The sequence below is a fragment of the Hydra vulgaris genome, chromosome 09 (genome assembly GCF_038396675.1).
Source record: "Hydra vulgaris chromosome 09, alternate assembly HydraT2T_AEP".
NCBI classification, from domain to species: Eukaryota; Metazoa; Cnidaria; class Hydrozoa; order Anthoathecata; family Hydridae; genus Hydra; species Hydra vulgaris.
Window position 1 is genome coordinate 9,256,902 of NC_088928.1, and position 27,432 is coordinate 9,284,333.

Below are 27,432 nucleotides of genomic sequence, written 5' to 3' on the forward strand. Positions count from 1 at the left end.
CTTATAGCCTCCTCAACTGAAGTGGCCTTTAAGACCTTAGGGAGGTGAGTTAAATTTAAAAAATTTTTTATTCAAATCACCTCTTCAATTCACCTCCTCTAAATTTCAGCTAAGCTATAAAAATATTGTATACAAAACATTAAATAATAATGTATTGATTGATGAATTATATCAGTAATGCGGATGAATTATATCAATAATAATAAATTACTCAAATGAAATGCCTCATGCTTTTTTTATTAAAAAAGTTAATTAAACACGGCTTATTTAAAAAAAGAGTTTAAACCAAAAAAACCATAGTTTTTTTGTTGTTTTATTTTTTTAAAAAAAACCATGGCTTTTGGTTTTTTGAAGAAAAAATCGTTTTTTTTTCAACTCTGGTTTCAAATAAACCTGCGAAAGGACTTATTTGTCAAGATTGCTTTTGCTCCACATCACAAAGTTAGAAAAACAAAAGATATTGACGGCCATTGTAAGACCAACATCCTTACAACATGTGGAAATGTTCTCTCTAGTTCTATCAAAGGTTTGAGCACAAATGAATCAGGGAACATTTTAGTTTTGAAAAATTTTGGTTCAAAACAACTTGTGGTTTTTGTTGGACAGACTGAGGTTAAGAAACCTTTCTTTTCTTTGGATAAATTGAACAAACTTCAAATAAACTACAAACCAGGTAAGGTTTTGATGCTTAAAATTTTTTTTTTATAATTTACTCATTTAAATTGGGTTTAAACCCAATTTTTTAAATAACTTTGTTTTTACTTCTAAGTAATTCAAATATGATTGAAGTTGCACACTTTCAGAGAAGTGAAGGAGGATGGAAGAGTGTGGAATCTGTTTTTCATATCAAACTGACTGAGAACAACAAGTTGTTTGGAAAAATTTTTTATGATGATAAATTCCCATTGTTATTAGGAGTGAATGAAAGCAAAGAGGTAAGTAATCTATTACTTTCAATTTTTTTAGATAACTAGAATGCAATCTGTATCATTCATTTTAATTTTTTATGCAAGTAAAGTTGGTAGAAAAAGATACTCCTATGGTGTATTGCAATGACATTGAAGAGCTTGTAGCAATGATGCTTTTCACAAACATCAAGAAACAAATGATGTTGATACCAAATTAGGTGTAGATGGAAGGCAAGAATTCCTTAAGTTACTCTAACAATCACCCTAAAACCAAAGTTAAAAAATAATAAAATCTAAAATACATTGAGAAAGTGTGATGGATATGGGTTCAAAGATATTGAAGGTTCAATTGTACACCAAACAATAATACTGGCCATTTTCCCTTTATTGAACGAAAAATACCATAATATGCAGATAATTTTGGCTAAATTGAACATGTCTTGCTTAGATTACACAGAAGATCTAAAGGTTTTGCTTCAAATGGTTTAAAAACAAACTGCAACATTAAAGCCTTGTCTGTTTAAAACGACCTCATCTCCTAACTTTCAAAAAGCTGATCATTGTTTTTTAGAATCTTTGTACAGATTATATTACCAATGGATATCTGATGGTGCAAGATTGAAACAAAAACAAAAATGTACACAAATGTAGTTCAACCCCCTATATTAACAAAAATAAAAAATAATAGAGCATGTAAATATTCCCAGTCTACATATTTTGTTAGGTATTGTAGAAAAAATTTTAAAAGTGATTGAAAATTTTTTTTGAAAACAAGGAGTTTCCTCCGATAAACATCTGAAGTGTATCCTATCAAGAGCAATGCTTGCAATAAGTTGCTTAAAAACATAAACAGCTTTAAGCTGTTTTTTTTAGGAGTCCAGTCTTGGAGATCCAGCTGCCAAACACATTAAGCTACTTAAAGATTTTGAAAAAATAATCCATGGCTGTTTTGGAAAACCATTAAGCTCTACTTACATCAAAGATATAAGGCAGTTCTCTACAAGCTACAGAAATCTAAGGGCAATGATTTCTTTTAAAGTAAACATAGTTAAGCAACATCTTATCAAGTTCATTGACATGAAAGTTGGAGTCTTTGGTATGATAAATAAATTTTAAGCTTGATAAATGATTATAACAATATTAATTATAACAATAGTAATTAAATACTTATTATTACAATATTACACAAAATACAACGATAATTTATTAAATAGACTAGAATTCATTTTACACATTTTATATTCTGTAAGCTTAGGTTACAGGACTGAACAAGCTCTTGAATACATTAACCAGGATTTCAATCAGTTTTGGCAAATGAGAAAAGTTGGAGAGCACAGTCCAAACGATGTTGAAGCACTAAAAAGCGCAGTTATTGCTTACAACTACAAACACTTTTAAAGTAGCTTTCGATTTGCAGGTAGCTTGTAAAAAGTATAATATTATCCTCAAATAAAAAATTGTTTTGCATAATTTGTTGATATATGGTATGATGATATATGACATGCAAAATATAAATAATAATCTAACCACATAGACCAGAAAAAAATTTTATGGCAAATAAGTAATTGTAGCTAACCCTATTGGACCCCTAATAGCCCAGCCCTAGGGTATGGTTCTTAAAAGGAATTAAATTTTTTTTTTTGTGTGTGTTATATAAAACTAGATTGGAAAGATCATTAAAAAATTTTATGATCTTAGGAGATGTAGTTCAAGGTAGGTGAAAATTAGGGGTCGGGATGGGGTTGGATTAGCTCCAATTACCAAAACTTTTTTCAAGTCATTTGATACCAGTATCAACATACTATAAATTTGAGTATGCCATATGGCTCTTAGATACCTATCTTGAACAACCAAATTACTGGGTGCTTGCCTAATTAAATAAAACATGACTTATCCCCAGGCCTCTGGTGAAAAAAATTATTTTTTACATTTTTGGAATAAAGAAAAGTTTTCTAATGATAAACAAAAAAAAATTTCTGGGGGATGTGTTGCAAGATCTTGATATTTATATGTATTTATTAATGTTTTAGTTTTGAAAAACTAACAGTTTGAAATATGATGTGTACTAGTATACTCTTCAGTTGCTCACTTTTGTAAAAAATATTTTTCTTTAATAAAACTCTTACATATGTAGATATTGATAGCCCAAATCCTTTATCAATGTATGCATTGAAATACCTGTAGGTGGGTATATATATATATATATATATATATATATATATATATATATATATATATATATATATATATATATATATATATATATATATATATATATATATATATATATATATATAGGAATTGTGTTAATATTTCCAGTAAGAGTGCTCAATACAGCGTGTTCTATAATTAGTAGAGCAAATAATATAGTTAAAACTAAATAATTATTAATATATTTTTCAATTACATTTTAATTGCATTTTAACTTACAATGTAATTGAAATATATATTAATAATTATTTAGTTTTGACTATATGTGTTTATATATATATATATATATATATATATATATATATATATATATATATATATATATATATATATATATATATATATATATATATATATATATATATATATATATATATATATATATATATATATATTAGTAGTAGAAAATCACTTAACAAAAATTTTTTCCATTTAACACTGTGTTTCATCAACAAAGATTCATCAGAAATGGATGATCAAATTAATAAAACTTCAATTTATATCAAAAATTAAATTACAGGAAGTTGCAAATGTCTTAACTACTGTAAATTTTCACACATTTGTGGAGTTTGCTGACACTATTATAAAAAGAATTCTTTAGAAATGATTACTTATGCTATTTTTTTAAAATGTTTTTTTAAAAAGGGTAGTTAATGTAAATATTATTTGAACTCATTTATTTTTATAGTTTTTTAGGAGAAACTTATTTTCGTGCCTACATTTAGAAATTAATTCCGATCTTTTGTTTAATAAGCATTCTTGATTTGCATGTGTAATTATTTCAAATTTTTCTTGTAGGCATAGTATGCATTTTTTGGAAATATTGTTATATGCAGGCGCTGTTTTCAGGATAGACCAATTTAGTATAAAATCATCAATATTTTTTTATTTTAATTCCCATATATATTTTGACAGCATGGTGTCTTTTGAATACTTTTTATTTTTGAAAGATTGCTTATGATTGGCAAAACGTTTTTTCCATTCACCCTCTGTTATGCCAATATATTGTTTATCAGGTACATTCTTAGAGGAAACAACACATTTATATACCACATTTTTTGATAAACAACTTCCACTCATTGGACAATTGTTTTTTGTTTACAATTACAATTTTCTGTAGTTTTTTCATTTAGGATTTCTTTTTTGTTTAACAAAGCCTTATTGTGACCTTTTATAATTCTTTCCATATTTTTTGTGCAACTGTAGCTAACTTTAATTGTATTTCGATTAAAAATTTTATGTAATTTATTAGATCGCGGGAAATGCTTATCGACCAATTTTAAAAACACTTTTCCTATGTTAGTAGAAACATTTTTGCTATATGGGGGGTTGAACCAAATTACATTTCTAGTTCTATTTCGTTTTTTTGTATTCTTTTTTTCAGGGTCAAATTTTAGTTCAAAATTTTCAAAACCACTTTTTTTTAGGGCATCTTCAAATATTTGTTTAGAGGAATTGAACACATTTTTATTTGAGGAGTTTTGGTTTAGTCTGTTATTAATTGAAATCGGGATTTGTTTTAGAACTTGGGGTGGATGGTTAGAGTTAATGTTAATATATAATAGTTCATCGTTTGGTTTTTTGAAAGGCTTATATGAATTTTCAGAGAGGTTAAATGTGACATCAAGAAAATTCACAATTTTTAAATTTATGTTTATTTCGATTTAAAAGCCAATATTTTAAAAAATTTTTATAATATCTTTTCTAATTTTGTCGAGTTGTGGACCAGATTTTCTACGCATTACTATTAAACCATCGTCGCGATAAAGGCCTAAATCTTTTATATTGATTATTTTACTAACAAATCTAAAATATATAGTCCAACAAATTCACAAATTTCTGCTCCGTCATAACTGCCCATTGTTACATCAAAGCAGTCATGTATGTTTCTCTTTTTCCAAGTTTCCTTATTAAAATAAAGAAAGGTTTTTCGACAATGTTTTATTATACGGATTGTGTCATCAGGAATAGCTGAGTGGCTTTTTGCAAATTCAATAGTCTTATCTAAAATATCTGTGGTTATTGAGGGTAAAAATCATTAATGTCAAATTGAATAAATGTGCAGTCATTTTTATTTTCGATTATGGAGAACCAATTTATAACATCAGTGGTATTTTTCCACTGTTGCAAATTTAATTTATTTCTAAGAATATTATTAATTTTGTCCAATTTAATTTTGCTTATATGTCCATCTCACTTTTTGAGGGAACCAATAACCTACAAGGAAGTTTGTTTTGAAAATTTGGTTTATGGTCTTTTAGTGTTACGAAGGCTTGGGCAGGGGCAGTTGATTCGATTCTATTATCAAGGTTTATTTTTTTAGCAATACTTTGCGCTTCTAAATTAATTGCCTTTTCCAAATTTTTAGGGGCTTTTTCATAAGAACTAGTAATATTGTCGCGTAAAACTTTTTCATAGTTTTCTGTTGTGAGTTGGTAAATATTATTTGTTTTATCAGCAAAAACCAAAATATTAGGGTTTGATTTAATTTTTTTAACATCTAACTTTAATTCTGTTTGAAATTCGTTTTTTATAGGGCGAAACTTGATTGTTTTAATTAAATGTAATAGGTCATTTTCAAAATTTTCCAAATCAGGTATAAAAGGTGGGGTATTTTTTGTTTTAAATCCATAATTATCATTATTATTAAATGTATCATCTGTTTTTGTATTTGGTTTTAAGAAAAAATAGGCTTTCCAACGAATTCTTTTAATAAAATGCTCAACTTTTTCAATCAAAGAAATAGTATAACTTTTTTCATCTAGTATAGGTATATTTTTCAAAGAGTAAGTGAAATTATTAGTTTCCATATTTACACGGAATGTTAAAATACAATTAAGAGTGCTCAACAAATTTGTTTAAAAATATATATATACATATATATATATATATATATATATATATATATATATATATATATATATATATATATATATATATATATATATATATATATATATATATATATATATATATATATATATATATATATATATATTAGGGTGTCCCAAAAATATATCATAATTTGAATTTTGATATGCGGAATACTGGATTTGGCATCATTTTGTCTATAAATACCGCCAAAAAAAGAACTTAGTCTCTAACTAAAGAAAAAGGTTATATAGGTGAATTTACTTTTATTTTATTAAGTAAAATTTAACTTAAAAATGACTTTATATTATTTCGATTGAAATTGTTACCTAAAGAAACAAAAGAATTGGTGCGTGTTAAACAAACAAATATGCTTGTCGTAAAATCTTTAAGTGAATTTTTTTACAAAATAAATCATCAATTTTGAGGATAATTTTGTTTTAAATGCAATAAAATAAACAGCAAATAAATTTAAGAATGCAGGTGCACATGCGGATACAGCATTTTTTAACGTTTGAGGTTAACCAGACATTTTTTTTTTTTTTTTTTTTTTTTTTTTTTTTTTTTTTTTAATAAAACATAAAACAAACTCTAAAGATAAATGTCTATACTTTTTTTTTTTTTTTTAATTTACCTCCTCAAGGCCGAGAAGGCCACTACGGATTAGAAGGCTACTTAATAGTGGTTATAACCCTCTCTTAACTCTATAACTCCAAAGCACAAACTTTGATGAACAAGGCCGCTGAACAGAGAAACAATTTGAGCGCGGTACTACCAAGGATGTAGTGGGGATCAAACTCAGAACCTCTCGCTTATGAAGTGAGCCCTTTACCAATACACCACTACCGCATTACTACTTACGTCAAATAAGGATGCTTTGTAAAAAATTGCAATGATTGTAGCCTGGGAATGTGGTAGTGGTGTAGTGGTAAGAGCGCTCGCTTTGTAAGCGAGAGGTTCGGAGTTCAACTCCCACCACGTCCCTGGAAGTATTGCGCTCAACTTAGTTTCTCCGCGCAGCCGCCTTGCTCGCAAGGTTCGTGTTTCGAAGTTAAAGAGTTGAGAGAGGGTTGCACCATGAATAACAACTAAAAAATAAAAAATAAAAACACAAAAAAATGAGTAGCCTTCTCGACTGTAGTTGCCCCCCTCGGGCCTTGGGGAGGTGAATAATCTAAAAAAAAACAAAAAAAAAACAACATAAAAGCCCTAAAATTGTAGCTACAACTGCCCCAAATGTGAGAGCAACAAGTTGATGCATTATTTTTTTGAATATTCTCAACTAAATCTATATTCATCGATAAAATTTAAAACTCTTTTTTTTATAGAGCACTGCTCTCTTTCAAAAAAGTGTTCACCTTCTTTTTGTAGCTACACTCTGCAATGGTGCAATCTTTTAATTTCAATAAAAGTCGTATTTATGTGTTTTTGTTTGTTTTTTTTACTCATTGATTTCAGTGCTCCCCAAATTTTTATCATGATCAAAAGCGTTCCCCGACTTCAAAAAGGTTAAGAACCACTGCCTTAGATCAATCTTTTTGAATTATGCCAAACCCTGTAGTTTACCATAAACTACTGTTTAATGTGAAAATTCAAAAAATGAAACAAAAAAAAACAAATATTGTAAAAAAAATTTATTTAAGTAACAACCACGCTACTTGCTTTAAGGTAAAATTTTAAAACATGAGTATGGGGATAGTTTTCTTCTTGGAAGTACTTTTTGTATGACTCCAAAAGGATATATCATTAAAGGAAGAACTTTGTACTTTTTTGCGTCATTTTAACCAGCACTGATTACAAGGAAAAACTTTAGTTGTTTTTCATGGGCATCGCAGTCATTTGGATATTGCTGTAATTAAGAAAGCCAAAAAGTTAAACATCCATATTGAATTGTGCATTGCGGTTATTAAGTTCATTTACTGCATAAAAGTGTTATCAAACCATTGAAAACTTATTTGAATGCCAATTCCAAAGAAACTTTCTTGGAAATTCACTTTGGAAACTACAGTTCCTGCTAGTATTTACTGAAGCATTGCTGTGTACCACTATACAAGTAAATGCCATATCAGGATTCAGATCTACAGATATCTACTCTTACAGAATAATATTAGGGTTGCTACTTGCAGAATAATATTAGGTTTGAACTTAATGTTATCCTGCAAGTAGCTTTTTCTACCAGTAAAGTTTTAAATTGCACAAATGTCAAAAATGCTGATTTTCACAAGTCTAGTACTTTGGAACCTGGATCTTTAGATGGATCTTTGCTTAACTCGCAGCGGAGTGCTGCTACATCGACTTTTATATTTATAAATATTTATAAAATATAAATGTTGCATTATTATACTACTTTACCCTAGACACATATATACATATATATATATATATATATATATATATATATATATATATATATATATATATATATATGTATATATATATATATATATATATATATATATATATATATATATATATATATATGTATATATATATATATATGTATATATATATATATATATATATATATATCAGCCCTCGGAATTAGGGTCGGCATTCCGCAATGCTGACATAAAAGTGTTTGAGATCAAAAAATTGCCGATCTTATATATATATATATATATATGTAAATTATGTTAGTGTATTTTACAAATAGAGTGCTCAATGTTCTTAAAGAACAGAGCAATAATTAATTAGTAAAAAACACTTATCTAACTTTTATCTTCGACTTGAAGTTTCACCATTGCTGGATCATCAGGTAGAGTTACTAAATCTCAAAAAAATTCAATTTATAGAAAAAAATATTTTACACGAAGTTATAAATCATTATAAAAAATTTTTAATTACTATATTTTTGATATTTATAAATGATATTTGATATTTATAAATTTATATTTAAAAATGAACATATAAAAGAAAAAAACACTGATTATTGTAATTGTAAACAAAAAATAGATTGCCCTCTAAATGGAAAAAGCCTTTCGAAAAATGTAATTTACAAGTGCATTGTTTCCTCACAAAACAACCCTGATAAACAATATATTGGCTTAACCAAGGGGGAATGGAAAAAACGTTATGCCAACCACAAACAATCGTTTAAACACAAAAAATATTCAAAAGAGACTATGCTGTCAAAATATATTAGGGGTTTAAAAGAAAAAAATAAAAATTTTAATTTACAATGGTCTATTCTAAAATCTGCCCCTGCCTATAATAACATTTCCAAAAAATGTATGCTATGTTTGCAAGAAAAATTTGAAATAATTACTCATTTAAATCAAGAAAATTTATTAAATAAAAAATCTGAATTAATTTCTAAATGTAGACACGAAAATAAATACCTCTTAAAAAATTATAAAAGCAAATGACCAAATTAAACTATCCCCATTCCAAAGAAAATTATTTCATAATTACTTTCTGTAACTTCCCGTTAACAAAAAAATATCGTAATGAAAAATTTTTTATAATAATTTATAACTTCCTGTAAAATATTTTTTTCTATAAATTGAATTTTTTTGAGATTTAGTAACTCTTCCTGATGATCCAGCAATGGTGAAACTTCAAGTCGAAGATAAAAGTTAGATAAGTGTTTTTATTTAATATATATATAATTATATATATATATATATATATATATATATATATATATATATATATATATATATATATATATATATATATATATATATATATATATATATATATATATATATATATATATATATATATATATAGATTGATAGAAAGATTTTTTTCTATGTTTCATGGTAAGACCTTTGTATCATTTTTTTTTTGCCAACCTCATGCCAACCTTTAAAAGATTGAGGTCGGCAAATTATTGTTGGCCACATTTTTCCTAATTCTGAGGGTTGTTATATATAAAATACAAAAAGTGTCACGTTATTAGACTTCTTAACCCTATTTATATATATATATATATATATATATATATATATATATATATATATATATATATATATATATATATATATATACATACATATCTATCTATATATATATATATATATATATATATATATATATATATATATATATATATATATATATATATATATATATGTATATATATATATATATATATATATATATATATATATATATATATATATATATATATATATATATATATATATATATGTATATACACACACATATATAAGTATATATGTATATCCATTATATGTGTGTGTATATAAATTAAAAGGGTCACATTATTAAATTAATTTACCGTATATATATATGAATATATATTTATATAAATATATATTTATATATATATATATATATATATATATATAGAGAGAGAGAGAGAGAGAGAGAGAGAGAGAGAGAGAGAGAGAGAGAGAGAGAGAGAGAGAGAGAGAGATTGATGAAAGATAGATATTTATAGATTTAAATACTCTTAAAAGGGTGTCTTTAATTTTTATAATAAAATGTAAACTTTACATTTCTTTTTAAGAAGAAATTTAGAAGATGAAAAAATCTGAGTTGATTTAGCAGCACTTTTTGCATGCTTACCTATATTTCCATGTTGCAGTACTCCTTGCATTTTGTTTTTTCAAAAAACAATAAAGTTTAATTAATTTCCTCAATTAAATTGAATGGTTTTTATATAAAGTGTACCTTAAATAACATAATGTAAATTATGTTAGTGTATTTTACAAATAGAGTGCTCAATGTTCTTAAAGAACAGAGCAATAATAAATTAGTAAAAAACACTTATCTGACTTTTTCTTCTACTTGAAGTTTTACCATTGCTGGATCATCAGGAAGAGTTCTTCCTGATGATCCAGCAATGGTAAAAAAAGCTCTTCCTGATGATCCAGCAATGGTGAAACTTCAAGTAGAAGAAAAAGTTAGATAAGTGTTTTTTACTAATTTATATATATATATATATATATATATATATATATATATATATATATATATATATATATATATATATATATTAAAATATATATACATATAATATATATATATATATCATATTATATTACATTTATATATATATTATATTATATTACATTTATATATATATATATATATATGTTATATATATATATATATATGTACATATATATATATATATATATATATATATATATATATATATATATATATATATATATATATATATATATATTCACTTTTTTTTTAAATATTAAGGGTGAACAGAAGTCTACCAAAGACTTGGCCAAAAAATCTGTATGTATGATAATCTGTCAAGCGCTTCATAAATTTGGTGAACTAAACACTGAACATTTACTTCCTATGCAACATAGTGATGACAGTGCTTCAGATTCTGATTCAATAATTGAGCAAAAAAGTATAAATCAGCTTTTTTCTAGAAAGGTTAGAATTTGTATACGGTATATACTTCAGTTAGATTTTATACATATATATATATATATACATATATATATATATATATATATATATATATATATATATATATATATATATATATATATATATATATATATATATACATGCACATATATATATATATTTAATATATATATATATGTATATATATACATATATATATATATATATATATATATATATATATATATATATATATATATGTTCATATATATGTGTATATATATATATATATACATGTACATATATATATATATATATATATATATATATATATATATATATATATATGTATGTATAGGTATATATATATGTATATATATATATATATATATATATATATATATATATATATATATATATATATACATGTACATATATGTTTTTTTTAATTTATATATATATATATATATTTATATATATATGTATATATTTATGCATATATATATAAATATATATATATATATGTATATATATATATATATATATATATATATATATATATATATATATATATTATATATATATATATATATATATATATATATATATATATATATATATATATATAGCTCTAGTTTGTCTATTGAGCACTCTTTTAAGTATACAATATTATACATGATAATATAAAGACATTTTCTTTATACATATATATACACTTATGCATATATATATATATATATATATATATATATATATATATATATATATATATATATATATATATATATACACTCACACAATCCTCAGAATTGGGAAAATATGAGGCCGGCAATAAATTATTAACTTCAAACTGTTCAGCATCAGGTTTGCAAGGTCAAGCAGTTAGATCAAAAATAGAGTTTTTTGAACACTTAGGTTGGCAAGGTCAGCAGTTAGATCGGCATTGCCGAATGCCAACTTATTTCCAAGGGCTGTATATGTGTGTATATATAAATATATATATATATATATAAATATATATATATATATATATAAATATATATATATATATATAAATATATATATATATATAAATATATATATATATATATATATATATATATATAATCATATATATTTTTAAGCCTTATATATATATATATATATATATATATATATATATATATATATATATATATATATATATATATGTATGTATATATATAATCGTTTATATTTTTAAACTATATATATATACATAGTTTAAAAAAAAAATAGATTTAAAAAGAGTCTAAATAATCATCTATAAATATTTCAGAATCCAAAAGAAATGCTGTCTAATAAAATATTTTGTTTTGATGATTTTGATTTGTATGCTGTTTGTATATCTTTATCTGAACCAAGTAAAAGAGAAGATACTATTCCTCTACAAAAATTTTGGCATCAAAGAGTGCGCTCTGGTTTTGGCTTGTTTATGCCTAAAAATATTTCAAAAGTAAGTAACAACTTAAGTTTATACTTTGTAACAAAATATATGGTTTTTATTTTTTCCAATAAATTTCTAACTAATTGAAATAAGTTTCTAATAAATTTAATTATTATATATTATAGTATGTTAAGCTCCTGTGAATCAAAAATTATAATATCGAGTATCAAATCAAGTCACATTGATACAAGTATGTATTTGAAAATCAAATCTTAAATCTTAAAAAAGTTAGTTATTTCCCTATTTTTAATATTTATATAAATTTCAAAAGAGTTCATACACCCATAAATTATTCTATAATTCATAAATTATTGCTATATAAAACATCTTAAGAGAACATTTTAATTGTTTTTATGAAATTAGCTTTAATCATTTATCTTAAGATAACATTCTAATTGTTTTTATGAAAATTAGCTTTAGTCATTTATCTTAAGATAACATTCTAATTGTTTTTATGAAATTAGCTTTAATCATTTATCTTAAGATAACATTCTAATTGTTTTTATGAAATGAGCTTTAATCATTTATCTTAAGATAACATTCTAATTGTTTTTATGAAATTAGCTTTAATCATTTATCAGTCTTTTAAAAAAAAGAAATTAAGTAGAAGTTTTTTTTTTTTGTATGTTAAAAGGTGGTTAAAACTGCTCTCTAAATTTCAATAGCTTTTTCAGCAAATTTCTTAAGAACTTTTTTTGATTCAAAATTGGGATATATATAAATAAAAAAATTAAAAAAAAAAGGTATTCAAAATTGACTCTAACATTAAAGAAATGTTTTATTTTGAAGAAAAATTATTTCCTGGATAAACCACAATCAAGCCTGTAGACAAAAAGAGTTAAGCGTGGTACTACCAGGGATATGGTAGGGATTGAACTCAGAACCTCTCGCTTATAAAATGACTGTACCATTACATCACTACCGCATTCATATTATGTTTAAACATTTGACCAAACAATTTAAGTACATTACATACTCAATGACTCTAGTCATTTTATGAGCTGGTATATTTTATCCTAAAAAAAATGATGCCTTAGACCCACATTACCCCACTAACAGGGTAATGTGGGTTTATTGAACACAACCCAAATCTATGCTCCTTAGACAACTTTGAAAATTATATGTAAACTTTTTTTTATGTAAATAACTAAAAATGATGTCTAATTATGATTTTATAGACCTAAGCATTCAATGATCTTAAACACCATGCCCAAACATGTGTTGCTGCCGCAGAGGCTAACAAAATGCTGGTTTCCTAAAAAACAGTTTTATAAACAGAAATGTAGAACTCGGAAAAAAGCTATATACAGTTTGTATATGTCCACTTCTAGAATTTGTTATCACCACTTGGTGTTCTTATTTATAAAAAATTTCTACAATTAAAAGCATTCAACATTGTATAACAAAAAAACCACAAAAAATTTTTGATTAGAAAACAAGATTTACTAAACTATGTCTCACAAAGGTCAGTTTATCCTGTTACTGGCAACATGTAACCCAGTACAACCTGCTTCATGTCCTGCTGTACGATATGCTTTTTTAGGCAAAGGCTCGGAGAAGCTAACTCTGACTTACCAGACCTCCTTACTGACTTACCACACTTCCTAAATAGGAAATATTTCTTTAACATTATTTTTGAAATAAATAATGATGCATTTATAGCAGAATAAGCGCATAAAAAACAGAAACTATAAAAAACACAAAAAGTTTAAAGTTTAACTCTTTTAGTAAAATAACATAAGATATACACCTGAAGGGGTAATAGCAAACATAAGCATAAATTTAAAAAAAAATTATTATTCATTCTAAATAGCTTTTTGAGTATATTTTTGGGTGTTGTAAATAGGAGACTTGTATCCAGCATATAAAATTGAAGACCATCTATGTAATGGCTCTCCCCTAAAAATGTACATTTTTGTTTGAATTTTTACTTTATTTGATTGTAGAGAAAATATTTTATGAATGTATCTTTCTAACAAAAGAAAATGCCCAAATGCCCACAAATTTTTGTGTGTTTCCTTTGTTACACAATTTTGAATGCTTTCAATTGTAGAAATGTTTTTTTATAAAAGAAGAAAAGGAAGAAAACACACCTGATAAGTGTGTTTTTTAGATGTTTTATTATGAAGATAATAAATGCTTCAAAAATAAACATGTGGCATCTGTTTAGAAAGCAATAAATGATTTCTCGTTTGTTTCCAATCCTCATTTTCATCTGCTAAATAATTTTTAGTTAATTTATTACATTAGTTTTAATAATTTTTTTGGTTAAATCATTATAAATCAGGAATGGTGCCCCACAAAGTTTTCTTTAAATTTCAACCAATTTAAAGGAAACTTTGTGGGGCACCATTTCTGATTTTCCTGATTTTTACATACCATTATCTGTATAATGTAGATAGGTTAAATTTGAAATTTCAGACTTCCGTGTGCAACGGTTTAGAAATTATAGCCTTATAAACACTACATGGTGGCTCCCCTCAATTTACAAATTGCAAAAAATGACTACTTCAAAGTCTTACAACTTTTTTTCTAACTTTCAAACTATTTTCTGGATAGTTCTGTTTTAAAAATAGTGTTTTTATTAACTTGTATTATATTTAAAAAAAATTTTAACCTCCTCAATTTCGGAAAAAATCTGAAAATTACTAAAAAATACCAAAATGAAGTTAACCGTAATATTTTTCTATTCGCCAACAAGTCTTTACAAGTTAGTTTTCTGATTAGCTGCTATTGTTTGCAATAAACAGGCAAAATACAAGCAACTTGTTGCTGTTTAGAACTTAAATATATCTAAAAATATTTTGCCCATTTGCTTAAAAAGTCAAATTTTTAGCCATTTTGAGATGCTTATAAATTTTTTTTTTAACTCATTGTGTTGATCTAAGATTAATAGCATATTAGACCATTAGATACAACTATCTGAAAATATAAACATTTTTAACTTGTTATGTTCATGACAAAAATGGTAGCTTTTTTAAATAACCCTATTTTTTAGTTATCAAGGGTCAAATTTATAATTGGAAATCTAATTATAAGTTATTTCTTAATAAAAAAAAGATATAGTTGGTTGCACCCTCTTTGATCTGATTTTTATACTGAATAGGGGGACTAATAAAAGGGCAGTAACAATTTATTGCTTAAATGTGATACTTTAAACATATTTTTGTTAATCCTAAAATTGAAATCATTATTCATTTAAATTCTATTGTATTTTAAGTGATTATATTGCTAATAATTTAGTACACAATTAGAGTGGTAGATTCAGGCATCAGCAGCAACGTGAAGCAGAATAAGATGAATTAAACTATTAAAATAATGATTTCATATGTTACTTGAATAATTATTTTTTAGTAAATGTAAATGAGCTTCAATTTCTAAATATAGATTAATAATCTTATTGCTTATTTAAAAATACGATGATTTTATAAAATGTAACTTTTTTGCAAATGTGTTTGTAACTCAATAAAATATCTGTTAGATATTTTAAACTTCATTGTTGCAGTTTTTTCATCGTATTATTTGTTTGTATCTTATTATGTGTTGGATCAATTTTGTTTATAAAGTTATATGGAAGGAGTAGGTTCAATAATAGTTTAATTCAATTAAATTTTTTAAATGAAAGAAAATAATAATAAAAATTGATAATCTAAATCCTTGTCCTACAAAATTTGTTGTGTCACCTATTAAAAGATCATCAAACATGAGTATGCTGCAAATAAATAATAAGGTAAAAAAGAAAGTTAAGTTATTAAATAAATCGTTAAATACATCTGAACAAAAGGAAACACAAAATACTACACTTAAAAGTTCCATTTTAGATTACCTTGTAGAGCTAAAACAAAAGTCTTATAATGAGATTAATATTTCACAAAAAATAAAATTGCTCACTTTGGTTCCTGTCCATTTGACCATTCAGGAAATAATAAAATAATTTAAAGCAACTCAATATATGGCAAAGAAAGCTATAGCTATGTGGGATCTTAAAGAAATCTTTGGGGAAAGGTCAACAGACATAAAAAATCTAATAAAATTGACTTAGCAAAGCAAATTGTAAACTTTTATAAGGATAATAGTAATAGCAGGTTATTGGCAGGAGAAAAGGATTATATTAGCTGAATTATATTAGTTGAAGTTAGACAGGACATTCAGAAGCAAATCATATTAAGCAATCTTTCAGAACTTTACCATAAGTGGATAGAAGAATCAAAGTCAAATGATATAGTTAAGATTGACATTATTTTCTCTTTTGAGGCAAAAACATTGTGTACTTGCTGAAAAATCTGGCACAAACTAGTCTGTGTTTGTAACCACCATCAAAATCCAAATCTTAAGGTAAAAGCATTAACAAATGAAATAAAGTCAAAAGATCTGATGGCCTTAGCTGTATGTTCATTAGAAAATAAAGCATGTATGTTTCAGAAGTGTCACAGAAAAGAAAGATTTGAAAAAAGATTAAATAACCTGGTAGGGAATTAAAAATTCCTTGCTTTAAGTTATTTTATTTGCCTGGTATTGCCTACCAGTAAAATAACTTAAAGCAGGGAATTAAGCAAAAAAACTTCATTAAGTCAGCAAATCTCAGACTTTTTAAAACAGCTAAAAGAAAACTTGAAAGCCAATGAAGTTTTGTGTGATCTTAAAAAAATCTGTATTATACAAATGGATTTTGCTGAAAATTTTCCATTTGTGCTACAGGATGAAGTTGAGTCATCATATTCTTCTAAAAATCACTTTTCATCCATTTGTTGTGAGATCTTTAAATATAGACCTATCACTAGAAACCAAATTTTATTGTGTTACATCTGACAATCTGCTTCACAATACTGAGGCAGTCTTCAGTTATGTTTCAAAAATCATGCCAATTCTGAAAGAAGAATATTCACAAGTTCAGAAGATCTATTATTTCACAGCCAGTATAAAAATAGGTATGTTAATTTTTTAATTCAGAGTATTCAAAAAGTTTTTATTAACCAATTTTAACCAAACCTTATTCAGCTTTTAAAATAATGTTTTTCAAGTTTGATAGTAAATTGATAATCACTATATGTATGTTAATATTTATTATTAGGTATACCAGCTATTAATAACAAATTTATTAAAAACGTAATAAATTTTGTAAAACTTATTTTAAAATTTCAGACCAAATAAGCATCTGCATTGTCACAATTCAAGAATAAGGTTCTAACTTGCATAAATTAAAACCAGTAAAATGCCCAAATAAAAAGAACACTCTTTTATTCATTTCTGATGACACCCAGGATAAGTTAGATCCAAATTCTATTATAGAATATTCACATGTCATGTCCACATTTAGGTATCCAGCTTATATGCAAGTTTAAAAATAATTATAGGGATTAATCTTTTTCCATCCTGCCAATAAAAAGTCAGGTATCAAGAATTTTATGTTTCTTTTGTCCTGATAAAATAATTTTAGTTTTAAAATAATTTTGCAATGCAGTAAGATTGTAGAACTTAGACATTGTAATGCTTTTTTCAATATCTTCGCTTCCAACAAGGAAGGTTTCCTTCAAATAAGGCTGCAAGCAACCACTATTAGAATTAGATGTTACTGGAAGAGAAAAGAGGAAGTTTATAGAGCAAGATAACAATTGACAGACGACTTAAAAGATTGCAAATTATATGAGTCAGGAAAGCAAAAAGAAGGAAGCAAATTCCAAAGAAATGATGTTCAATAAAAAAACTAGATGAAAAAGAGTTTTAAGAGCACTTAGGAACAGTCACAGAAAAAGGAAGAGACTTAATTGAATGATGAGTAACTCAAGAATAATTTTTAGCAGATGGCACAAAAGACGCTAGCTCTTTAGAACAGCGCCCATTATAGTATTTGTAGAAAAGAGAAAGAGAAGCAATATTACAACAATGCGATAATGGTTGGAGGCTAGCTCCAACAGCAGGTCTAACTATGTTTACAATGCCTTTTTGTACCTTGTCTAAAAGAGAAAGGGCATCATTGGAAGATCCTCCCCATATATGGCAACAGTATTCCATACAAGGACTATTGGAATAATTTAGATCTTCCTATATTTATATTCCATATAAATATAGGAAGATTTAAATTATTTCAATAACGATTGGCTGAAAAAAATTATGTTTTATCTGAATTAAGTTCACAAGCTACTGTAAGCCCATGCTGTAGCAGAAGTGATATCCTTTTCAAGCTCAAATGCCCCCTCCAAGCAATCAGAGAGTGTTGGCTTCTTATCAAGACAACAATAAATGGTAGTATCATAGCGAACAATGTCACCTTAGATATGAGAATATCCGGAAGATTGTTAATGTAAATTAAAAAGAGTATAGGGCCAAAGATAAAACCTTGAGGAAGTTACAGGATATGAGAAAGAGTGATGTCCATCAAGGACAACTTTTATACTACAATTGATAAGGAAGGATTCAATAATCTTAAAGATGTTACCTGATACAACATAAGAAGAAAGTTTATGGAGGAGACCAGCATGCCAAACTTTATCAAAACCTTTAGAAATGTCAAGAACGATAGCCTTAACCTCTCCACCTCTATCTAATGCATAATAAAACCTATTGATTATTATTGTTAGCAAATCAACTGTAGTACGAGAAGATCAAAATCCATTTAGATGATCAGAAAATAAGTTATTAGGTTCAAGATGAGAGATTAAGTGTTAGTTAGACAAGTTAGATCGCTCTTCAGAATTTTTGAAAATAGTGATAACAGATGCCGCTTTCCAGCAGGCTGGAAAACAAGACTCTGATAAGCACTCTGATAAGTCTCAGTCAGCTTTAAGGTAGTTGTAAGAGGTACAATGATAGGGGGATTCTGATGATGAAGAAGAATGAGATAATAATTTTAGAGAGATTAAACCATGATCAGAAGCATTTAAGGGTGAATGTGGAGAAACTGAGCACTGACTAGGATCAGAAACAAGACTGAAGTCGAGTAGATAAGGTAAATGATTCGGGTCGTCTGGAAAGCGATTTGGAAAGTTGACTATTTGAGTAAAAGATTAAGAAAGACAAAAGTTGAGGGCCTTAACGCCTGCAGAGTTACTGAAACTAGAGCAAAGCCATTCTGTATGATGAGCATTCAAGTCACCAGCAGCAATGATAATGGCTGATGGATAAAGAGAGAGGGCTTAGTAAATTTGATCAGAAATAACATCAAAAAAGTGTCAGTCTTGTAATGAAGGAGAGCAATATAGAACAAAGAGAAAAGCAATAGAGTAGAGTGGTGTTAAACGAAAGCACATAAAAGAATAGTCTGTGGATTCAAACCTAGTTTCCAGACAAATGGGTAAATTCTTATGAATGTAAATGCGCAGGCCAAGCATGTGACTATTGGAGCCTTTATGAATCAAAGCAAAATAACCATCAACACTAAGATCACATAAGATGAGACAGCTCAACTCAAATTAGTCTCACAAAGAGAAAATAGGTCTGGTGAACTTGGCATGAGATAAGACTCAACAGAAGAAAAGTTACTTCAAAGACCACGAATATTAGTGAATATTGGTGATAGATTTAGAGAACTTGGTGATGACGATGGTTTTTTGTATTCTATAGTTATTGGTACTTTAGTCATTTTTAAATTTGTTAAAGTACTTGAATCAATGCATAGATAGAACTCAGTACACTATTTAACAGTCGAAGCAATTGCCTCATTGCTATTAATAAACTCGTAACAAAGGGCTCTAAATGTGGCCTCGAAAATGCACACCTAAAGTACAAACAGGGTCACAATCCATGCCTAACATGGCACTGTTAGTACTCTGATATTTTACAGCTGTTGATGAAATCAGCCTTTCTGAGAGCCACCACAGAGTGCGGGAAACCTGACTACCAGCCGGCCTCATAACAATAAAACTGAGTTTTGGAGCTGTACTCTCATTAGGAGATAATAGAATGAGTTGCCTAGTCATAAGAACAGAGACACACGCAAATCTCATGCATTAAGTCAAGAAGAACTAGCATTCAACATCCTTATCTGGAAACAATGTATTATAAATACATCTGCACCAGCCTAATAGATGAAGAAGGGGTGCAAGGCTGGTCAACAGATAGAATCTGTTTACCCCTTAAGTCTTTGAATAGGATGCCTTCTACAAGACAGTAGCCGGTTGCGTAAAGCATCTGCCTAAGATGAGTATTTTTACCTAGCCTTTACTCAACCAAGAGCCCTACTGCAGGAGGTGTTTTAGTTTAGAGTTGGCTTCTCCTAGCATTTGTCTTAAAAAGCTTATCATTTAAGGCAGCAGGACATGAAGCAGGTAGTACTGGGTAACATGTTACTACTGGGTTTCCTCCAAAACCTTCTTCATTCCACTGCAAAACTTTCTTTTCTTCACATGTTGTTATAAGTCTCAGACAGGCAGTTTGTGTAGTTTTCTCATATATGAAAGAACATTGATAGAGGAGAGAGCACTAATAGCATTAGTTACATCTGGTTTGGTGTGAAAATTGCTTAAAGCAATAATGTGTTCTAGTACATATGGCAATGGTATGACACAAAATATATCAAAATGCATTGAAGAGCTATAAGCACAATGGAATGGACAAAATACTTGATGAAGGAAAAAAAACAATACATTCAATCTTAAGCCTTATTGTAATGGAAAAACTGTATTTATGATAAAAGAAGAAATTTTTTATTACAAGAAATTATACTGATTTACACCTAAACAATATTTTGGCTACATATTACTATTACTACGTGTTACATTATTACATATTACCACTTTTGAATTGAATTCAGATTATTTCATAGTTTATCAGACTGCTATGTAGCTTTAATGTGAAATATTATCACCTGTTGCTTTTCAGTGATTTTGATATATGCTCTATCACTGATTTTCAGTTAGTGTTTTGATTTTGTAATTTTAAAATTAAGCAGCAGACTAGTTAATGATGGTTCATCACTGATAACACTTTGAATATGAACAGTTACTATATTTGTACAACCTGTAGGTTTGCATTTTTAAAAATTGATCCACTTTGTCTTAATCCAGACAATGAGATCAATTTTTAAAAATGCAAACCTACAGGTTGTATGAGACAAATCAAATAAATACATCGTGCAATATTGATAAGAAAAGATAAGTATGTAAATATAAAATGAAGAAATACAGAAAGAAAGAATCGTTGATTTTCTTTCATTTTAAAATCTGGATTTTTTTATCTACAAGTACTCAGTATATAGTTAGCATACTGCTATTTGACATATTCAATCCCTCCCTCACCCCTACTCCATTCATATCCTTTTAACTATATACATTATTGCCTCTAATTAGACTTTTTTGTATTTTTTTAATGTGCAAAAATAAATAATAGCTTAATCTAGTTTGAAGTGTCAACTGTTTTTTATTTTTTATTTTTACTGGTACACTGTGTGGTAATCCATTAAAAATATTTAAAAACTTGCTTACAACCTCTGTTTACATGCTGTCTTACTCACATTATAGCTCAAAACCAAAAACTCTTATTTAAAATTGAATAGTTATATATTTATAACCAGCGCCACATTTGTGGCCGCGGCACACTAAGGTATATGATTAGTCGTCACCCTATAAATCTTAATATAAGTTAAAACAATGCTCATCTACAGCAAAAACTAATTATTACTGTTTTTGTTAATTTATTAATTTAAAAAGCAAAAATACACTGTAAAAGTTGTAATAAAAACAAGTACTATCATGCAACATGACAATTAAGAGCGAATTTTTGTGATAATGTTTTATGCTTTAAGACATTTATCCCTGTAATTGCTTAAAATCTTTACGTTCATACCTTTTGTTGCTTAAAGTCTTTGTTGTTTATTTTGAGTTAATCATAGAAATGATTTAATAAAATTCGAAATTAATTTTAAAATTAATTCTGATTATATGGTTAAACAAAAAAAGTCTGACAAATTTTTCAAAGAAAGTAAGAAATGAATTGCCCCATTTTTAATCTATGTTATGGGCGCTCATGCCCATAGATTAAAAATGTGCTAAAATAAAAATAGAATAAAAAATCTAACAAATCAGTTTACAAAAATTTTAAAGTTTCTAAAATATTTTAAAAATAAGTTATGTTCATTTATTTTTGTATAAGAGAAAATTTTGATTTTTTTTCAGCTTCCATCCTTTGATTTATTTTCACGTGTTGGCAAACTGAACATTGAACTTATAAAGATAACAAGTAGAATAAGATCTGAGTGTGATATTAATATTGATGATGTAATAGACTTTCATATGAATGTTATTACTGAATCTTGTTCAAATCTTGTCGATGGAGAAATATATTTTCATATAAATGATGAAAATGTAACAAAAGCATTGTTTGTTCCCCTTCATTCAGATGTGTTTAAAGCCGTTAGAAAAACTCGTTATGAGTTTATATTTCCTGTTATTGATAAAAGACTTCTTAACTGTACAAAAATCAAAACAAAAGATAACTTGGATGATGAGGAGATTTTTGAAAACTGTGTTGTTAGCAAGAATTATGGCGAATCAAAAAATCGAATATACTATGTTACAGCCATAAGCAGCTTGAATACAAGCAGTTTTATGGAGGGAAAGAAAACATTTGTTCAGTATTACTTAAAGAAGTACAACATAGAAATCTCACCAAACAAGCCATTAGTAGATGTAATTTCATGCTCACAACAAATTTCATTCACTAATAGTGAATCAAATACTAATACAAAAAAAAAAAATGTCAACATGGAAAAACTTGTTCCCGAACTGTGCAAAAAGGTTTCTTTATTTCCAGCAGACTTGCATTTTCAGTTGCCTTGTTTGCCAAGAATACTTTATTTTTATGAGTATTATTTCTTAGCTCTAGAATTGAAAGACATGATAGCAGAAAAAATTAAAATAAATAAATCAGAGAATCAGGGAAGATATCAATCTTCAGTATTGAATTTAGAAGACCTTCTTCAACTGAAAAATCATGTTACAGAAAATGTAAAATCTCCTAGTGTTTTAAAGATTTTTGAAGCTTTAACAACTAGACAAGCAAGAATGCCATTTGATTTAGAACGTCTTGAAGTCCTCGGAGATTCTTTTTTGAAACAAGCTGTTTCAATTTTTGTATATTTTCAGAATCCTAGTTTCCATGAGGGTAAACTAACTATAAAGCGTAAAAATTGCATCAGTAACGAAAACTTATGTAAAGTTGGAAAGAGTGTTGGTATTCAAAATTTAATATGCAATTCACAGTTTGGTACTAAAAGTTCTATTTCTGAAAATAGAAACCCATGGACAGTGTGGTTACCTCCTGGATATCTACGTGCTGAACTTGATGACATAAAGCAGTACACATATCAAAATGTCAAACCCAAATCAATAGCAGATTGTGTTGAAGCATTAATTGGTGTTTATTTTGAAGTAGGTGGTGTAAACTTGGCATTATGCTTCATGCAAAATTTTCTAAATATTCCTGTATTACATTCTAGTTTACAAAATGGTCGAAAGGTAATGAAACCCAGCCATTACGCTGATTACCCTTGCGTATCAAGATCTGCTAATATTGCTTTCAATAATGAACAGGTTTTGTATGAACACAATTTGTTACACAAGTTTGAAGATCAGATTTCATACAGGTTTTTAAATAAATCTCATTTGATTCAAGCCTTTACTCATCTTTCATATCTGTCAAACAGTGTAACTGGGTGTTACCAACAGTATGAATTTTTAGGTGATGCTATATTAGATTTCTTAATAACTCTTCACATTCAAAGTAATACCCAAAACCTATCTCCTGGTCAGTTAACTTATTTTCGCTCAGCTGTAGTCAACAACAATACATTTGGCCTGTTGGCCATTAAACATTCATTTTACAAATACATATACTCATCTTCTAATGAACTGTTTTCAAGTTATAATAGCTTTATTGAAATAGTTAAAGATGATCAGGGATTAAAAGAGGAGTATTTTGAGGTATTTTTTAGATCAATTTTTTACAATAAATTAAAAAAAGACCTTTTTTTTATTGTGACTTTCGTTTTTTAAAGTTTTTTTTATGTTTTCTGCTTGTTTTTTCCATAATGTTTTTCAAATTTTCTTTTTCTTAAAAGTTTTTTATTTTTTCATGTAAACTTTTTTTTTCTTTTTATTGTTATTTTGTTTAAATGTTGTTTCTTTTTCTGAAAGAGTCCATTTGTTATTTGCCCAACTGGTAGTGAAGAAGGCTACCAAGCTCCAAAAGTATTAGGGGATTTGTTTGAATCTGTTGCTGGTGCAATATTTCTTGATAGTGGATTAAATTTAGTTACAGTATGGAAGATTTACTATCCTCTGTTAAAACCTGTTATTGGTATGAATATTTTACTAGCACTGTTTATATTTTACTCGTTTTGGTTTACAAAAGTTGATTTTGTTAAAATAATTAGATAAATACATGATCAAATTACCGCGACATCCAGCTGTTGATCTTTTTGAAAAGTATCCCGAAGCAAAAATAAAGTAAGTTAGTTTAGTTTTTTTTTTTTAAGAATACTTATTTATTAGAATTTAAAGTTCGTTGTATTTGTAAACATGGTTACGGTTAAATACTTTTTTTTAGTTATACAGGTGGAGAAGTAGCCTCTTGCACTGTCAAATTTGGCAAAGATAACGGTACAGAGATTAAAGCATGTGGTCAGAATAAGAAAATTGCTAAAGCAGCTGCTTGTAAACGTGCTTTAGAGGTCTGATTCTGCAAATTATTGTTGGATAATCGAACGTTGCTAAACAGACAACAAAAGCGAGTTTGTCTCTATAAAAAATTAACTTTTTATAAATGTTTACAAATCTTTATTTATAACAAAAAAATTTGAATTTTTTTTGTAAAATTTACTTTAAATTATTGAACTATATATATAATGCTAATCGAATGATTTTAAAAATTTATTGTAATTATTATTTTTTGTAGTTATAAATTTTTTTTAATTGTATCTATATATTAGCTAACTCGTCGTCTATGTTAAGGTATGGGTTTTTATATGTTATTTGGTAATAAAAACTAATAATTAATACGAAGTTTTTATCCATCCTCGACCCTTCACCCTTAAATCTCGAACTTATCCTATTTAGACAAGTTGTAGTTAATGTAATAAAAAAACTTTTTTAATGTTATGAAACGCGACAGTTTTTGTCAATCAAATAAATTGTTTCTCATTAAAATTTGGAAAATAAAAAACTAGGGTTGTTCACTTTTGCAAAAGTTGAGTTTTCGATTAAAAAAAAACTTTTTGAAATTCTAATTTTGTTTTGGTAAGTTTGAAACGATTTTAATTAATTAGTTTTGAAATAATAAAAATAAGTTTTGGCTAATACTTTTTTCTTTTTCTTGTTTATTAAGGTACTCCTAGAAGACTAATATTTTATCACAGAGATTTAGACCTAAGAAAAAATTTAATAGTTTTCACTAATTAGACCTACTAATTTTCTTTTCGCTTTATTTCATTTTAAAAGTATTTTTATATCGTAATTTTAAAAATACTGATATTTCAACATTTAAGGAGGGATAAAAACTCCCACATATCTAAACACCTTCATTCCAATCAAACATACTTTTCTAAATTTAGTAATGAATGTTTTTCAATTTTAGATGAAGCTGTTACTAAAAGGGACTTTAAAATTAAGGAAAGTTTTGTAAACGAGTCAATCAGAGTAAAACTGACGGTCTAAATCATCATTGAACATATATATATATATATACATCCTTTTTGCTTTCTTTTCTATATGAACTCTTTTTCTTTTTTCTTTACGTTATTTACTTTTACTAAATCTAACTAATTTCCTTGAAATTAGTTAGATTTTAATGGCTTTTTAAATTAGTTTTTGAAAGAATAGTATTTAAAAAAATATATAATTAATTAATTTTATAGTCTATTGAGCGCAGGAAATTTTGTAATTTTAAACTGGTGACTAGTACAGGGTGGCCCAAAAGCCATTTGACCATTTAAGTTATAAATAACTTTTTTCCCAGTTTACATTTATCATTTTTTTAACAAAAAAGTATACTTCTTAAAAATAAGTTTTATCTGATTTTGAAAATAATATTCTTTAAGAATAATATTCTACGTTTTGAATTTCTTCACGAATGCTGGCCTTCATTGCAGAATAGTAGGCTTAATATACTAAGGTCATTCACAGTATACTATGCTTTATTGTGGGATACTCTATCTATTAAATACCCCTATAGAAAGGGAGCTGGAGCTGTTAGGTCAGGTTCTGGAGCTGTTAAGTCAGGTTATCTTTAAGTTCTGAAATCAACTGGCATGACAGCCAGTTGATTTCAGAACTTCCTGAGACTATTCTTCTTCCAAAAATTTCTCTTAAGAGTTCCATTGTCAGATGATATGTATGAGCAGTAGCCCCTTCTTGTTACCACTCGACCGCAGGACGCATGAAGTTCTCTAGCATTTTCAATGCCTTTCACCATTGACAGGTAGTGTGTTTTCTGCACCATCTTTAAAGAAATAAGGTCTAAGTACTCTTTCCGCATGAACAGAACACCAAACCGTTACTTTTATAGTATCTATGACGTTGGTGGACTATTCGTTGATTTTCTGAACCTCAAAATTGCATATTTCTTGCATAATAATTGTTTAGGTGGAAGTGGTCTTGCCGCCCATAATTGGTTTGTTAAGTAACTCAAGTTTTTTCTTTG

The 27,432-nt window shown here is 26.9% G+C and overlaps 1 protein-coding gene across 1 annotated transcript in view; it reads left to right on the forward strand.

Moving 5' to 3' along the window:
* Positions 1-25,790, forward strand: part of LOC100204990 (endoribonuclease Dicer) — a 54,284-nt gene extending 28,494 nt beyond the window's left edge. The window contains exons 8-13 of the mRNA XM_065804665.1: positions 11,175-11,360; positions 12,634-12,810; positions 22,911-24,716; positions 24,930-25,092; positions 25,169-25,241; positions 25,342-25,790. Of these exons, the coding sequence (XP_065660737.1) occupies positions 11,175-11,360; positions 12,634-12,810; positions 22,911-24,716; positions 24,930-25,092; positions 25,169-25,241; positions 25,342-25,471 (2,535 nt within the window). The 3' untranslated portion in view covers positions 25,472-25,790. The remainder of the gene's footprint in view (positions 1-11,174; positions 11,361-12,633; positions 12,811-22,910; positions 24,717-24,929; positions 25,093-25,168; positions 25,242-25,341) is intronic.
* The last annotated feature ends 1,642 nt before the right edge of the window (positions 25,791-27,432 follow it).